The 18,226-nt window shown below is 27.8% G+C and overlaps 1 protein-coding gene across 2 annotated transcripts in view; it reads right to left on the reverse strand.

Annotated features, from left to right (window-relative positions):
* LOC107445498 (uncharacterized) overlaps nucleotides 1-4,139 on the reverse strand; it is a 172,381-nt gene extending 168,242 nt beyond the window's left edge. For both annotated transcript variants that reach the window (XM_016059899.4, XM_016059898.4), the window contains exon 1: nucleotides 3,983-4,139. In XM_016059899.4, the coding sequence (XP_015915385.2) occupies nucleotides 3,983-4,100 (118 nt within the window). In that variant the 5' untranslated portion in view covers nucleotides 4,101-4,139. The remainder of the gene's footprint in view (nucleotides 1-3,982) is intronic.
* Nucleotides 4,140-18,226: the final 14,087 nt, after the last annotated feature.

Below are 18,226 nucleotides of genomic sequence, written 5' to 3' on the forward strand. Positions count from 1 at the left end.
TGATTCTTTTAAATAAAGGCGCTAGTAAAGAAAGTAGTTACTATTGTTTAAAGACAAAAATAATAAGTTCAAGATTATAACTTAGCTTCTCTCAAAAAGACACTTATAATATTTTAACACTAAGCTTTACCACATAAAGTTATTATCAAAGAAATAGCAAATAATGAAATGAAGCCTCTTAAAAAAGGAAAAAAAAATTGTTAATGCTTAAAGTTGTTCATTTTGTCGGGTGAAATTTTTCAACTAGTTTTGTTTAAGGGTTGTTTGCCAGTTTCCACTAAAAAATTTGTTGAAATTTTCGGAAAGGCTGGAATTTCAGATTCAAATAAAACATGAAAGGCTTCATACTCAATCTTTGAAGTAATGAATTTCATTAAATGATTTTTTTAAATTTGTTTTGATTATTACGGTGAGTTTGATTCAAAGAAACAATTTTAACAGATAATTTTATGGATATTCAGGTTATTTACGATAGAAAGTACTTTCTTTTTTAAATCATTGAAGCACGTTCTTAAAAAAATAAGATTCATATCTTAAACCATGAAATCGGTACTTTGAACTGTACTAAGTTTAACTTTGTCACCAGTCATGCTTTACCTTACTATTCTATAACTAAGCAGTAGAAGAATTAAATAGCCCAACAATTTGGTTCATCTCGGGATCTAATCAAAGTTGCAGCAAGTTTATTCCCTATGATATTTTAATATTCTCCAGCTTTTTTTATTAGAATTTAGCTAGGGAAAAAAGTTATTTTCCATCTTGAACTGACTCACAGAAAATAATAAAAGTCAGTAAAAAAAAAATTTCTATGTGCTTTGGTGAAATAGTTTACGCATACGAAGCAAATTCTTTATAGCCTTGAGTAAACAAATACCCTTGAATTCTTTTCTTGATTTCTCACAGATAAACAGGTTTTAAATAACTTATTTCAAGATAAAAAAGATAAATTCCCTACGCACTTATAAAGGTGATTAGAGCTTTAATAATAATAAAGAAACAGGAGCATTATGGTATTAGTAAAAGATAATTGTGGGTTAAAAGAGCATTTTTGAGGCAGATGGAATAATTTTGCACAAAATTATTTCATCCTTGGTGGTAGACGGATCAGGGGTTTGAGTCCCCTTGCCGTTATGCTAAGCGTATGAGGTTTTCGTGATTTTCCTCTCCATGGAACGCAAATGCGGACTAATCCCATCAAAAAGTCCTCCATGAAGGCAAATTTCGACCAATACTTGATCCGGGAGTTTCTTTGTCTTCTGGATCGGGTTCAGAATTATAAGGCTACGGAGTTGAGCATTAGTAGTCATAATTGGGTCGGCTGTTCAACGACGATTATGAAATTATAACATAATCAAAAACGAAATTTTGTTAGGTATGTAATATAAATTGATAAAAATTCATTTTTTTCCAGTTTTCATTCCAATATAAAAGTGCAAAAGTATGGTGTGAGGTACAAATACGTTGTCAGAAATAAAACTCTCACGTTTCATGATTTAGCAGATTTTTAACTCTTTTTTGCTATTTTTGACTATTCAAATGCAATTCCAAGTATTTTATAGCCTTGAAAAATAAATAAGAGAGTTCAGAGCCTCTGGAGTTTCCAGAAAAAAATGAAATGACAATATCGATAAATTTCACACAGAAAGTAAATTCTTATAAGACTAATACGTGATATTGAACACACTACGAGACTTTGTATAACGAGAGTTACGCACTTGCAGTAAAATATCTTTCTTAAACATACTTAATACTCCAAATTATGAAAATAGGTTGTAATGAAAATAATGAAGACGGTAACAATTAAGTTTTATGTAAGAATAATTTTTCTCTTTTTCTCTGTATTAAAAAATGGAAGAGCAACTGGTGTTTTATTCATTTAACTTTATGTTTTATTTTGTTTTGCTGCTCAGAAACTGTAAAATTTTGAACTTTAAATCGCGAAGAATTGTAGATAAATTTACAAGGAATACGATGAATTGAAAAAATTAGATTCGATAATAAGTTTAAAAATAATCACGTATTAAACTTGTAGGAAAATATACCCTGTAACTTGTTATGCATACCGCAGAAATGAAACTATAAAATTGAAATTTGCCTTGTTGAAAGTTCCACTTTTGTTTATTAACTTATCCTGAATTTTTACAAAACTCTTACTTGGCTTTGCGCTACATTTTGTATTGCTGTGCAAAAACTAAAAGACTTGCTAATTTACTAAAGCTGAGTGGAAAAATATACAAGAAATACAATGAAATAAAAAAAAACATATCTATTGATTGCTAATTCAAGAATTATTAGCTGTTAAACGTAGAGTAAAAAATATTGTGTGGGCTAATCTACAGTCCACTGAAATGAAATGGTAGAGTTAAATTTTGACGTGATGAAAAAGATAATTTCATTTTCCAACCATAAGCAATTTTTAATTTCAAAATTGCATAATTTGTTGATAGTGTTATTTAATATTTAAGCACTTATATCTATAAATTTAAATTACTACTATTTATCTATTTTTATCGAAAATTTTCATTTAATCTTATTATTTTAAAATCTCGGCTTTGACTTAATGTTTAGAAGTAAAAATTGATAAATAAAATTTTAAAAATAAGAGAATGAGAGAGAAAATAGGTTTCTCCAGATAAAGATCATAAAATTAATATCGAAATTTTCAAGTACGTAAAAGACTCACTACATAGAAACCGCTTCAAATTTATACGATTAAATTAATAACTTCATATTGTTAACAAGAAAAATTAAATCTTATATAGTCCTCCTATCATGTTACAAATTTAGCATTACTAAGTTTTTTTAAAAAAAAAAAAAAAAAAAAAAAAAAAAAAAAAAAAAAAAACTAAAATTGTCTTTTAAATCTGGTAAATTAGCAATTTCGTTACAATTAATTGACGAAATGTTCCTAGATAAAATTATAATAATCATGCCTTTTATGAAGAAAATTCTTTTTTTTTTTTTTTTTAAAGAAAAAATCCTTTTTCCAGGAAAAAAATAACAATGTTGAATGTAGGGGTGGAGCGTACTAGGATTTTTTTAAAAGTACAAAACTCGAATTTTTATGTATTTATAAAACTGATGTCGATAATATTAGTTTAAATCTTGAACATTTTAAGTTGAAAACATCAAAATTTGGTAGTATAAACACAGAGCGTCGCAAAAAATGATGGCAAATTATACATTGACCCAGATCCGACAACCGAATAAATCCACGAATAAAATTAAACATTTGGTCATTTTTAAGATGAATGATGTATGTTCAAACCAAACAAAAATGTTGGCATTGTTTATATATTGATGTAAGTCAAAATTATAAAGCTATTGGTTTTATTTATCAGTATGATAGTGTATCCGTTACAATTGCCTTTACCCGAAAATATAATTGTTCAGATTAACAAAAGCTGTTTTTGTAAAAAAATCCATTTTAATTTTACATACCTGAAGATTTAAGTTACATTATATGGAAGCAATTTATAAAATGGGCCAACAACTTTGCGAAAACTAAAATTTTAATTCCCCTCTTTTAATGCTCCGATGCGAGAAGAAAAAAAGAAAAAAGGATTGACCGTTTATTCCTCTTTCGAGTGAAAAGGAATTTGCATGAGCGTGGTACTAGTTTCTCTGACCAAAATGACGCAATAAATAAATTATTGCCTTTGTTTTTACCCTAGGGCACATAACGTTTTCAAACAAATATTGTTGCATTGCTTTCTTTTCAAAAGTTTTAAAAGATTAGTATGAGTTTATATTTTTTTAATCACCATTAACAACATTTATAAGTTTTACTTTTATTTGTCAACTTTTAACTACACACTGTGATAAAATTTATTTTAAATTTATAATGGATAGTTCTAGTTCATTAAAAAGCGGGCCAAGATAATTAAAATAAAAATAGTCTTACGACACCAACATCTACAATGAGTTCTGTAAAGAAAACAATTAAATGAAAGAAGTAAAAAAAAAAATCTTGATTACTTACAGTGACCAAATAAGTAAAGTTCCAGGGTGAAAAAGAATAAAATCACTTGTCTGGACATGCTCAAGACAAGTGACGTATCCGAAGGCAGGAGATGAGGCTCGAGAACATCCGCCCGCATCACCGGATTTCAAACGGACTGCTTCGGAAGCGCGCCAATCCGCGCGCACACTCTTAACGAGGAAACCCTCTAGTGGAAGAGAACAGCTCCAGAAAGTTTTTCCGTGGGTGGATGCTAGAACTTCTCCCGGAATCGGGAGAAGCAGACGCGCTCACAAGTTTAAGGATAGATCGTGCTATGTCTTAATTCTGAAACATCTCTTTTTTTTAAATAAGTAAAAAGAGAAGCTTAAATCGTAGCGAACGCTTAAAACCGTTTGATCTTAGCATGCAAATGTTTTTGATCATTCATATTTTGTTCTTAAGTTCTTAAATCCGAATTCAATGTTATATATATATATATATATATATATATATATATATATATATATATATATATATATATATATATATATATATATATATATATATATATATATATATATATATATATATATATATATATATATATATATATATATATATATATATATATATATATATATATATAAGTTCAAAATGAAGAATAAAACAAAGAAAAATTATAGACATATGAAAAAAGGGGGTGGGAAATAATAAGTAAAAAAATAACAAACAACATTTTATTAAAAAAAAAAAAAAAAAAAAGTGAAATGTTAATTAAAAAAACCGGAAAAAAAGCCGGAAAAAAAAGGATATAATCTTTTCTTCAGCCCACACGATTATATCCGCAAAACAGAGTGCTTTCTGATATTGTATCAATAAAGCCAAAGCAAAATATATTAATACAATAGTGTGAGGAGCACTCAAAATTTTTTTTTACATAAAATAACTACATAAAAATAGATCATAAAAAGTAAATACAGATAATAAAATAAAATAAAAAGAAAAAATAAAAGAAAAAGAAAAAACATTAGAAAGGGGGGACTATAAAGCGAGTAGCAAAATCATAACAACTTACATGGACGGTTATTTTTCAAGAATGATTTAAAAATGTTTTCGCAGAAAGATTGCCAGATTACAAAATATGAAAACAAAAGATGAAAACAAAAGCGCAAATCGAGTGTAACAAAAGGGTTTTAAAGTGTCGTTCTTACTGCACTGCTGAAGTGATTTGTTATTCTGAGTTTTGATTTGTTAGTTACCAAGGATGGGCCCGAAATGGATGTGCGCAAGGTAATATTATACTGGATAATTTTAAAAATTGATCATAAATAGTTTTAGAAGATAGATGTTTATTTAAGAAAAAATATAAAATAGAAAAGAGAAAATTGCCTGCTTTGCAAAAAAATTTTTTAGCCGCGGATTTGCACGATATGTATTAGCACATAGAAAAATTATTTAAATTATCAAAGAAAAAATTTTAATAGATAATTTTTAACACGGATTTGCCCGAAATGGATTTGCACATGGAAAAATTAACAAAGAAAAAATTTTAGCGGATAATTTTAACCACGGATTTGCCCGAAATGGATTTGCACATGGAAAATTGTATAAATTAATAAAGAAATTTTTAGCAAACAATTTATCCACGGATTTGCCCGAAATGGATTTGCACATGGAAAAACTGTATAGATTAACAAGGGAAATTATTTAGCAAAGGAATTTTTGGTAAATAATTCTAACCACGGATTTGCCCGAAATGGATTTGCACATGGAAAGATTAACAAAGAAAAAATTTTAGTACATAATTTTAGCCACGGATTTGCCCGAAATGGATTTGCACATGGAAAAATTACATAAATTAACAAAGAAATTATTTAGTAAATAATTTTGGCAATGAATTTTGGCCTGAAATGGATTTGCACATGGGAAAATCACAAAAATTAACAAAAAAAATGTTTAGAAAATATATCCACCAAAATATACGATTAATTCAATGATTTTATATAAAATTTTATTACATTAGTTGGGTATCCATTGTTTTTTATCAGATTTTGAAAGAGTTTATCGATTTGTATTTTGGATAAATAAATATTACTACATATTCTTTTAATTCTGTTCATTTCATTAAAAGTGGTATTTAAATAGATGCTCCTAGAAATATTAGAATTCCAAGTAACTAGTTTATTAATATTAAAATTAAAATCATTTCTTTTATCGTATAAATCAACAAAGCAGATATTTTCAACTTTCATAATACCCAAATCCAAAAAATTGAAATTAATATTATCATCATGATTACGAAGTAAGATTAATTCCTCAGGGTATATATCACTCAATAAAACAGTAAAATCTTGGAAATTAAAGATAATTAAGTCATCAATATATCTAAAAACAAATTTAATACTCAGAGTAAAATTTTTTTCATAATAATGCAAAATTAAGTTAGCTAAGAGAGATGAATAATTAGATCCCTGTGGTATTCCATTAATTTGAAGAAAGATATCCCTTCCATTGTAAAGATAATTACTAAAAAGACAAAAATTAATCAGAATTTCCCAATAATCAAAATCGCAACAAAAGATATTTTTAAAATCATGGTAATAAATCAAAAGGACATCTTTTAGTTTAGAAAGGGGAATGCTATTGAAAAGATCCTGGAAATCAAAAGTCGCAATAGTATTAATTTTATTATGTTTAATGAAATCTAAAATCGGTTGATTATTAGTGATTATCCAAGAGAAACCTTCTTTAGTAATATAATTAATAATCTTATTTAAGTAGTTAGAGAAAATGGTGCCAGGTTTAGTTAAATAAGTATTAGACCCACATGTGATAGTTCTAAATTTTACTGGAATTTTATGAAACTTAGGGACTGATAATTAAGTAAGGAAATTGTATATTGCTAATTTTAATTTTTAATCTCTTGTAAAAAGCTAAAATTTTTTTAATGGCAATATTATTATTGAAATTACTAAGTTCAAAATTTTTACTATTTTTTAATTCTGTATTTAAAAGTTCAGCATAGAATTTTTTACAGAATATAGCATAATTATTGTTAGCTTTGTCTATGGGAGTAATTACAAAATTTTTTTGAAGTTGCTTAATTGATTGAACAATATTAGAAAAATTTGTTGAATTGTTATTCTTATTTAAATTATCCTTATTATTGAAAATAAAGTTTTTAAAGTAATAATAAACTTCCCATTTCCATTCTGTTAGCATACCTAAAGGTAAAGAGAATCTATTTGATATCTTTAAACAAAAACTATTGAGATCATTAAGAAAGTATTTTAGAATCTTATTGATTGATATATGGTAAATGGGTCTAAATTTTGTGCCTTTTATCATTAAATTCCTAAGTTCCAAGTTTTCTATAATATTTAAATTACCAGTGATAATATGTTTATGATGTTTATCAACAAAATCAAAATATTTATCCTCCTCACAGTGACATTCATAATCGGATATATTAATGCTCCCTAAATTTTTGCTTATATCATTATAGTTAAAAATGGTTCTACCAAGTGATTTGTTATATTTAAAACTTTTAATAATGTTAAAATCTTTTAATGGAAATAAAGTTTTAAAATTTTCAAAAATGTTGTGAAATTTGATCTTATCGAAAATAGGATTTTGAAAGTTAATAACGAAATATAAATTATCTAAACTTTTCTTATTATTAGGCAAAATTTTGCTCATTTTGGCTTTTATAAGATCGAAACAAAGAATTTTGAAATGTAAATTAATGAAAGAAAAGTTAATAATAAGATCGTAGAACTTATATGTTTCATAATTCTTAAGGGAGAAGACAAAATCTTTAATTGGTTTAATGCTATATTGTTTATTAAAGTTTTTTTCCATATTAGAAAGAAATTTTATATTTAATTTGTCACTATTAAGAGAGTTTCTATTACTTCTTGAACCCCGTTTACCTCGATTTGTACGCTTATCTTTAATATGAAAAAGTGAATAAGTTGATGAGTTATTGTAGTTAATCTGTGTATGTTGGAAGGTATCGTTTAGCCCATACGGCAGAATTGTTTTGTATAGAAGCATGTAGTAATTTTCTTTCTGTAGTCTTAAATCTAAATCCTCAATAATATCTAAGATATTAATTTTGACTCTGTTAAATTTATGTACTCTAAAATGATTCAATTCCAGGTTATTGATAGCCTTATTACTGTTAATATCAGAACGGTGTTGATTAATTCGAATGTTAAGTGAGTTACTAGTTTGTCCAACATATTTCATATTACAGAAACCACAGGTTAACATATAAATAACATTTTTAATTTTACAAAAAGATTTGGAGCTAACGTTATAAGGAACAGTATGTTTTTTGTCAATATTAGGGCAAGTTTTGCATCTTTTATCATCACACGCTTTATAGGAAGGTAAAGTTTCGGGAATAGAATGCAATTCAAAAAATCGTTTGCTTTCGCTTTTGCTTTCAGAGTAGCAGGATGTCGATCCGAAGTTCCCCTCTGATTTAGGCTCTCCGTACCGGGTACAACATGAAGAATAATTTAAATATTGAACACATTTTTTACCAGGCGCTAAATTGTGATAATTGTTTAATTCCATAAAAATAGGCTCAAAGAGCAACATCCTAAACACACGTAACGTCCTAAAGACTGGAAATAAAAACGAAAACAGAAGGAGAATGAAACAAAGTTAATAGTAGATAATATTAAGCGCTAAAGCTGCATAACTTTAGCTTGTTTTTCTTAACTTTCTTAGTGTTTTCTTGTATTTATTTATTTATTATATATATATATATATATATATATATATATATATATATATATATATATATATATATATATATATATATATATATATATATAAACACAAATAATAAAATAAAAATTAATATAAACTAAAAATGGGGAAACCAATAGTCGTTATCAAGACACATCTATTGGTATAAATTAATACGATATTTCTGAATAAGGAATAATTATCCTAAGATAAAATTATTCTTTATATATATATATATATATATATATATATATATATATATATATATAAAAGGATAGAAGAAAAGGGTGATTAACTAAAAATATTTAAGAAAAATAAAAATAAGTTTTATTTACTGCGCTTAAGCACGCAAGTACATAAAATATTAAAAAATGCTTTCAAAAAATCTTTACTAACTTGAAAAAAACTAAAAATCAAATCAAAATTGGATGGAAAATAAATTAAGATTAGGAAAATATATAATTTCGTCATCAGCTCACAAAATTATATCCAAAATAAAATAGTGCTTGCTAATATTTCATCAATATAGCAAGAGCAAAACATATCAATACTATAGTGTGAGGAGCACCAAAAAAGAAATTTAACAAAATAGAAACCATCGGGAAAAAAGTGAAAAATAAAAATGAAAATTAAAAATAAAAAATGCAAAATAAAACAATCAAACAAAAACAGGAAGCAAAAATTCAAGAAAATACAGAATAAAACGCAAAATATATTACGTAAAGAAAGTAGCGAATTCAAATGTACCTACAGGCATATTTCAAAAATGACTTAAAATGTTTTAGAAACAAGTTTACCATATATTATAAATATGAAAATAGAAGCATAAATAGAGGAAGCAAGATCGTAAATATATATCTATATAAAGAGAGAGTATTTTTAATGAGAGGTTGGAGAGAGATAGTTTTAATTAAAAATAATGTGAACTTTTTTTTTACTCCTCAGAAATACCTACAACAAATAAAATGGTTTTGCTATAAATTTCAGCTCAGCTTCAGATATTTTAAAGTAAAGGAAGAGATAACTTTTAGACCGAATGCTTCGGATTTTCGAATCAATTTAAGATTGTCTAGGTCAATGTCTCGTTAAGTAAAGGATCAGAATTCGCGTTTACGCAATTGTAACACACTTGTTTACGTAAATAATTGACCACCGTCTAAGTTATGGCTTATATATTTAATTAGTTTCGGTTCTGAAATCCCTCCTCCACCCCGCAGTTCATTTGATAATATAAAGCAAGCAAATCGCCAAGTAATATTCTTGCAACAGTTTATTGAAATTTCAAGCTTTAATTGTAAATGGTAATATTTTGCTTTGCACAACGAGTACACAGGTCATATGATCTGTGTACTTGTCGTACCTGAGTACTGTGTACTGTGACCTGTGTACTGTGTGACCTATGTACGTCGTACACTGAGATGATATTTGGTCCGACGTGAATGCATGCCAAACGCGATAAATTGTTTTCAAAAGCAAGTGATTAGCGTGTTTATTTTGATTTTGTAGAAAAAGTGGACGTCATTTGGTAATAAAGCATTATTTTTTGTCCCAAGAAAACAATTATCGTAACTGAAGAAAAGTATTCTGGTAACTTTGCTCCATCAAATGGTATGGTTCACAAAATTTCGTTGTGAATGTACGAACATAAAATATGCAGAGTTTTCTGGAAGTTCATTTCAGGCCACGACTAAGGAAGACCGCTGAATAGAAGCGCGTGAGACAACAAAGAAGGTAAACGTATCAAATGAGCGTGTATTCAATACTTTGCAAGAAAAGTTATCAGCAAGATGGGTGCCGAGATTGCTGACTGAGGATTAAAAGTGGGCACGTGTTACCATCTTCCAGCAGTATCCAGAAAAGTTCGAACACAATCCAAATGGTTTTTTATTGCGTTATATTTCAGATGATGAAACCTGGATGATTTTTATGAACATGAAAGACGATTTTCTTAGAGTGAATGAATATTTTATTACATCTTATATTCTTCACTCTGGCCCAGTACCTTTTGCCATCTTTATAAGAGTATCACGATTCCGCGCTCAAAAAATTAATTTTTTTCTTCTCTGGCAAAAAAAAAAACTAATTGAGACTGTTTTGAAACAAACCACGGACGCCAGCGCAATGGCGCTAATTTCTTTCCGTAGAAATATGATGAACCCTTATGTCAAGGTATGAGATTGAAACTAGATGTTTCAAATGCTCATGTTATGTTCGGATTCAATAAATTTAATTTTTCTGTGATTTCAAGCGTCATTATTCATCAATTTGCATCAATTAAGGCCTTTATTGCGCAATCATCAAATTTAACTGGTCTTCTAGATTATGCTTCACCTTCAACAGAAAAATTTCTGGATCGATATTTTACAAATCAATTTTGGCAATGACGTTTTGTCAATACATATTTTCTGTACGCATCGAATACATTTTCCCTTGCGTGAACATAATATTTACCTTTTCGATAGTTAAAATGGTAAACATGCTGTAAATGTTGATGTTTAATTCCCATATCATAAGGGCACCAACGAAAAACTGCTGCGTAAGATCAATCGAAATTTTTCAAAAGCGAGATTTGCTATGTCAGATGTCAAAATATATAATAATTATGACTATTTGTGAAGTTGGGTATGAAAAAGTACAATAAAGTCCTTTGTTACGAAAGAAACAAAATTACTTTCCGAACAACCCATTAATTAATTGGAAGGAAGAAATAGAGGGATGGAACTTATATGGGAACAAAATCACTCTAACTGTCATGGCCGGAATAAGAGGAGTTTACTAAGGCTGCAGGATCCACAATTTTTTAGGGTTCCACAAGACCAAATTATCGCGACCGAGAATTCTAATGTATTCTTTTTTTGATTTTGGAAATTTTTATCTGAAATAATTCTTGTATCAACTTACCATTTATAAATTCCTGCATGATGCTTCTGCTGACATTGGCAATTGAATTTTGTTTATGTAATTATTTTTTCAAAACAAATATAGATTTTAAAATATTTTCCCTCTTCGAATTTTTATAAAACAAGCTTAACTTGAATTCGACTTCGTAAAAAGTTTAAATGTTGCTAAATAATGTTAAATTTGGATAATTCGGTACATGTTAGGTCACAAGCTACACAAGAGCCCCCTGGTCTTACCAAGCATAAATACACCCTGTTAACAGAGTCTTTAGGCACCTTCCCATCTGGTTTGCATCATCTTTCCTTTTAAATAGATCACCAATGAGCATATGTGAACTCGAGGCAGAGATGTGCGAAATCTAACTGACTCTTACCTTTACACGTTACATTGCACTACCTTCTCTACAAAATTTGTTCACCAGAATCTTAGCTCCATTACCAGAAGTTAATAGCATTGTATTAACCTGTAAGCATAATAGGATTATGAGAAAAATTGTCAATGTTTTCAAAGACTTATTCTCTGATTTTTAACCTCAACTGTTTGAAATTTAAAAAGCAAGAGATAAAAAAAAACTAAGGTTTTTATTGCCAGATCATAAATTACAGGAATATAAACGTTTCTTATTTAATTAAAAACAGGTCTGCCTTTTCATTGACTTCAAACCTAAATGATACGCACATTCATTAATTCACCCGTTTGCTTGTTTGCCCATTAGTTTATTGAACCATTTGCTGTTTGCCCTTTCATTTATGAGCTTCCTTTATTGCATCTTAGGTTCACTAATTCATTCATTTTTTTTAGTCTGGTTCAATTCATATTTCGACAATTTTTTTCATTCGTTTATTCATTCTTTCTCGCCATATTTAACTCGTTTTATAATGAATACTTGCAAGCAAATTTAATCAAATTTAAAACTGTTATTTTGAAGGAAACTTTAAATAATGTTCGCTTGTACTGAAAAAGTATATAGTAAGTTCATACTCTCTCTTTTCTGAAAAACGTAAGTTTTCAAATATATTAAATAATTCAAAAAGTTTCTGTTTCCAAAATAAAATTATCAAAATTTTTTTGCGAGAATATTAAAAAAATATTATGTGATTAGGGAAATTAAAATTGTTAGAATGGATAATGATGTGAAATAAATGTAACATGAGATTAATTGACAATTTCTTTGTCTTTACTACGTAACTAAAATTTACGCTTTAAATAGCTTAAATTTCTTTATTTTCTGTAAGACTTAAGGGAATTTATGCAAATGGCTTATATGAAGAAGAATGTTTCAATATTTTTTTATATGTCTAAATAAATTAAACAATGTATGTGTGGTTAGAATTCCATGTAACTAATGCTTAATTACTATTGTTAACTAATGCAACCTTAATCCCTGTGCGGTGAATTTTGTTCAAAGAGTATTTCTAATTTTCTTGGAAAACAAATTAATGTTTTATCCGAGTAACAAAAACTTTATAGATTAATATGTTCTGTTTGTGTTTCTACTTTCGGGAATTATTTTTTTTAAATTTAATCTAATCAAAAATTAAAACCGAATTACAGAAAAATTGGTTTGTATAGATTAGAAAGCATTATATTTTAAATCATTATTTAATATATTTCTTTGTTTTTTATTGTAAAAGGCATTCCAATGTATCAGACAAGTTACGGCAACTTTTTTTTTCAAAAGTATAAATATAAAATTTTTAAAAAAGGAATAGTTTATTTGCTTTATTATGTGCAAAAATTTTTAAAACTAGCCAAAAAAACATTTTTATTGAAATTATTCTTACAAATGGCTATCTTTATTTAAAAATGAAGACTTTTTTTTTTGCATATACACTAAGTACTCTAAAAAATAATTTGTAGTGCCTAAATCAAAACTTCCTTTGAGGATTTTATTTAGAAGGTTATCAACATTGTCTTGAATTATTATCTTAAAAGCAAGTGCATATACTATTGAGTTGAGAATCGATGCATTTAAAAAAGCAAAATCTTAAAAGTTTCCGAACTTGTCATAGCGAGAAAACATGCATAAAAATGAAATTCTACTTTTTTTTCACTGTAGTTCAAAGCATATGTGCTATAAACATAAAAATTCATGAAAAATTGTACACAATTATTTTAAAACAACATGACATATCGTGCTTAAGGTGGTTTAAAATGATTTTTGATTTCTGATTTTGAGGTGAACGCATTTAAATACTCAATACCATTAGCCTATCCACTGTTATCACCTTGCTCAAAAACTGCTATAACGCTGTAAATAATTAGACTAGTAACAAATGTAAAGCATTTTTAGAAAGCTAAAAAATGCAGGAATTCCAAATTTGTAACAAATTTGTAGAAATTTTGACAAAAATCATGTTTTTGCACTAATCAGATCCCGTCAGGTTTCAAAAGCAAAAATTTAAATTGCGGGGAATAAAATTTATAACTCTACTTTATATTTCCGAGAAATAAATTAGCTGTTTAAAAACGAATAAGTGCTCCAAAATTTAGTTGGTCAAGCGTAATAGTACTAACATAATTTATTATTATTTTAAAATAGAGAAATGAATTTTCTAAAAAAATAGACCCACTAATGTTTAAAATTAAATTACGTCTTCACCCCCAAAATTAAGTTAGTAAGAACTTTATTAATCATGTGAAAAATTAATTGTTTCTTTTATTATTAAACTTATTTTATTAAACTTATTTTATAAAAATTTTCAGTATTATATATTAGGTTTTTAAAATTAAAAATTCTGTTCCGATAACGTAATTGGACTAATAGCATAACATAAAAATTACTATAATAACATAACATATTATAACTTGTAATATAATTGAACTAATAACCTAATAAAGGTATAATTTCACGATTCCAATGGAAACTCATGAAACGCAAAGAACTTGTGGAGTAGAAGTGGCAGCCAAATTAGCTCAAGATGAGCTCCGGTTGAAAAACACTTTCAAATCAGAGGTATAAAGAACTACTTCAAATTTTGTATGGATACTTTATTGTAAATGAATATCAATAATCATGTGTAAATCAATACTTTATTTGAAGTTGAATTTCAAATGAATTCAACTGAATACTGTGTTTATATGCATTTTAAAGGTTGCGTTTAGATCTTAACAGCAATAATGGAGAATACTTACACCAATCACACTAATTAACACTATTATCTGCTGTGAAAACGCCAAATTTTACCCACGTTTGTAAATCGCCATAGGACAAAGATTAATTTTTTACTATTGAGCACCAGAAGGTGTAAGTTTGTAGACCTCTCGCAAGCTTTTTTAAGCATTCCGCGGAAGCAGAAGTTCAATGTTGCAAAAAGCAAGTATTTTTATAGTTGAAAATGACGGGGCGAGGTTTCGCCCTCTATTTCTCGCTCCCGTGATATTGACGGGCTGGAGTGTTCAGTAGTAACGTGCCAATAAGAATAAAACTAAATAATTAGTTAGTTTATTTTAAACTAGATGTCAGCACTAATAAAAAATGTCATACAAACACAAAAGCCAAAAAAATAGGCACTTATATGACCGTTTTTTTGAAAATTAACCGATCGTTAAGGGGTTAATAATTTGCGCCTCTGGTGACCGTCTGTCCGTCTTTAAATAAGTAAATTTTCAGTTATTTCGAGACTTAAAATCGTATAGTCAAAAATCCAAACAATATATAAATATATTAAACTCATGTAGCTCAAGTGAGAGTGGATATAGTTTTTATCTCTTACATGTTCATACGTTATGGCGGTAAATTTGTTTTGAAAATGTTTAGTGCAACATATGCTAACAAGAAAGCATGCTAATTATCTTAATGAGAGAATTCGTTTTCCACATTCGGTTTGAAGAGTTAGGTGTAGAATGTGCAAAAATCCACTACACTCGGATAAAGGATTTAGAAGATCATAACGGACAAACAAATTAGATAAGCATTCAGTCCTATACCTATATATAGATATAGACAAAAAATGTAAACCTGTAAATTCTTTTTATTATGTTAGTTAACTTTACCTTAACCGCATGCTTTTTGTGAAATTTTAAACTAGTTGATCTACCAAGATTACTGCTTTGATAAATGATAATTAGTCTTCCATTTGAAAACAGAAATATTTATATGTCAACTGAGCATTTTTTAAATCCTTTTTTAGTTTTAATATTTGAGTTTTTCAATAAAAGAACTTAAATATATATCAATTTAAGTATCTTGGTTATTCTTTTTTGAAAACACAATATCGAATCTAAAAAAAGGTAAAATATAATATTTCTGATTTGGTAAGAGGATATATCAAACCTTGTGTGAAAAATGCCTTAGTCTAAATCAAAAACGATCCATCTTGATCAGCAAGGGGCTCTTTATTTCCAGAAAAGGAAAAGAATCTAAAAAAATGTAACCACATTTTTCAATACTTTTGATTCTTCTTTGTTATGCATTCTATAAGGTTCTTTTTGTTGAGTGTTGCTTCTCATATTTTAGCTTTACAAAATCAGATTATTTCTTAGTTGATTGAAGCCATTTTTTTTTCTTGTTGAAAAAAGATAGTATTAGTATAAAAATATAATAATTTAAATTTTAAAGGAAATTGTATCAAATAGCTTTACCCATACAAATATTTTTGGAGATAGCTACAGTTTTTGTACAATTTTATGAAGTAAAAAATCTTAGTAATTATGTAAACAATAGCCCTCTACGACAACAGCAATTATCTTAATTATTGTTTGAAAAAAAAATTAAGCAAATACATAAAAATTAGCTGATAACGCAGCAGTGAAAAGGTTTTCATTCTCCATTTGCTCGTCAATTAATAAAGTAATTTACTGTGAATAATTTTGATGGGCTATTTTTTAAAGAATTCTAAAAAGATTAGTATTAACTTTATTGCTCTCAAGTGCCATTTTGAGGAGAAAGCACCACACACACATACATACATTCATATATATATATATATATATATATATATATATATATATATATATATATATATATATATATATATATATATATATATATATATATATATATATATATATATATATATATATATATATATATATATATATATATATATATATATATATATATATATATATATATATATATATATATATGACCACCCTCCATCTCTAACAATGGGCTCGCCCAGGTTTTCATGGTTTCTCGCCCAGGAACAATGTTTTCATGGGGCACATTAGGACCCATAATCCTCATAGAAACTTGAACATAATTGCAGACCAGGTTCACCCATTCATGGCAACAGTTTTTCCTGCGGGGGATGGTGTTTACCAACAGGATAATGCACCATGTCATAAGGGTCGAATCGTCATGGATTGGTTCGAGGAACATTCCAGTGACTTTCAAGTCATGTCTTGGCTCCCAAATTCACCTGACCTTAATCCAATAAAGCATTTGTGGTCCTGCTTGGAAAACCAAATTCGAGCAGCCACGCTACCCCCTCGCAATGTGAGGGAATTGCAGGACCAGTTGGTGAGCGCTTGGTACCAGATACTTCAGACTACCTATTAGCACCTTGTGGAATCAATGCCACGGCGGGTGCTATCAGTTTTGAGGGCTAAAGATGGTCCTACATGTTATTAGCAGGATGGTCATAATGTAATGGCTCTTCGGTGTATATATATATAGATTTATAATTTAACTGTTGCCTAAAACATAGCATATGAACCAAGGTTCAACCAAATGTTGTGTTGTATCATCTAAGGGTAACTTGGAATGCATAATTTGATGAGTACATAAATTGGTAATAAAATTCAATTTTCAAATTGTCTGAAATAGAAATATATTACAAAGGAAAAAATGCTAGATAATTATGTTTTTAGATTAGAATGTTATTAGCATAGATTAGAATATCTTTAGAATTTAAATCTGACGATCTTAAAAAATTAAGATGAGAAAATTGTCTCGAGGTGCATTACTCTTTCTTAATGAGTGATTATACTGAACTTGACATAATAATGCTCATAAAGACCTTCTGAGTAAAATAAAAATAATTTCGAACGTAACTTTTTTACAAATTATCTACAGGTTTTGAAAAAAACTAAGGAAAAACTTGTAAATTGAATAAAAACAAGATAGATTTTGAGGTTGTTTCTAAAAGAGATACATTATAATATTTCTCCAGAAAGAGTGTTTATCAAGCTACTACTTTATCTCAAATGTTATTGAACTATTTGAATTATCTGGCTCCCCAGTTTTATCTGGTGATTCATCATAAAATACTATCTTAATAAAGTGTTAAACATAACCACGTTTTATTTTAAATTAAACCATAGTACAGTAAAAAAAAATTCTAACTCTTTACAGTAATGTTGCTCAATACTACGTGATATTCACAGAAAGGAAAAAAAATCTCGCGTAAAATTACCGCCCTGTATAGCAAAATGACATTTCAGAGAAAAAAAAAATTCTGATAATAAAAATCAAAATATACAATATTTTTTTTTATTCATTGGGCAATTTTTCAGCTCATATGGTAAGGGTTTCCCAAAAATTCTTCAGCAAATTTAAACGATGTAATAGTTCAACGCAGTTCAAAATTTCAATACTATCGTAGTATTAAAATATGTGTAGAAATTTTCAAAAAAAATACTTAAATAAATGGATAAATAAAAATAACTTGCAAC

The sequence above is a fragment of the Parasteatoda tepidariorum genome, chromosome 7 (assembly GCF_982258835.1).
Source record: "Parasteatoda tepidariorum strain Cologne lab strain chromosome 7, Ptep-v5.0, whole genome shotgun sequence".
NCBI lineage: Eukaryota > Metazoa > Arthropoda > Arachnida > Araneae > Theridiidae > Parasteatoda > Parasteatoda tepidariorum.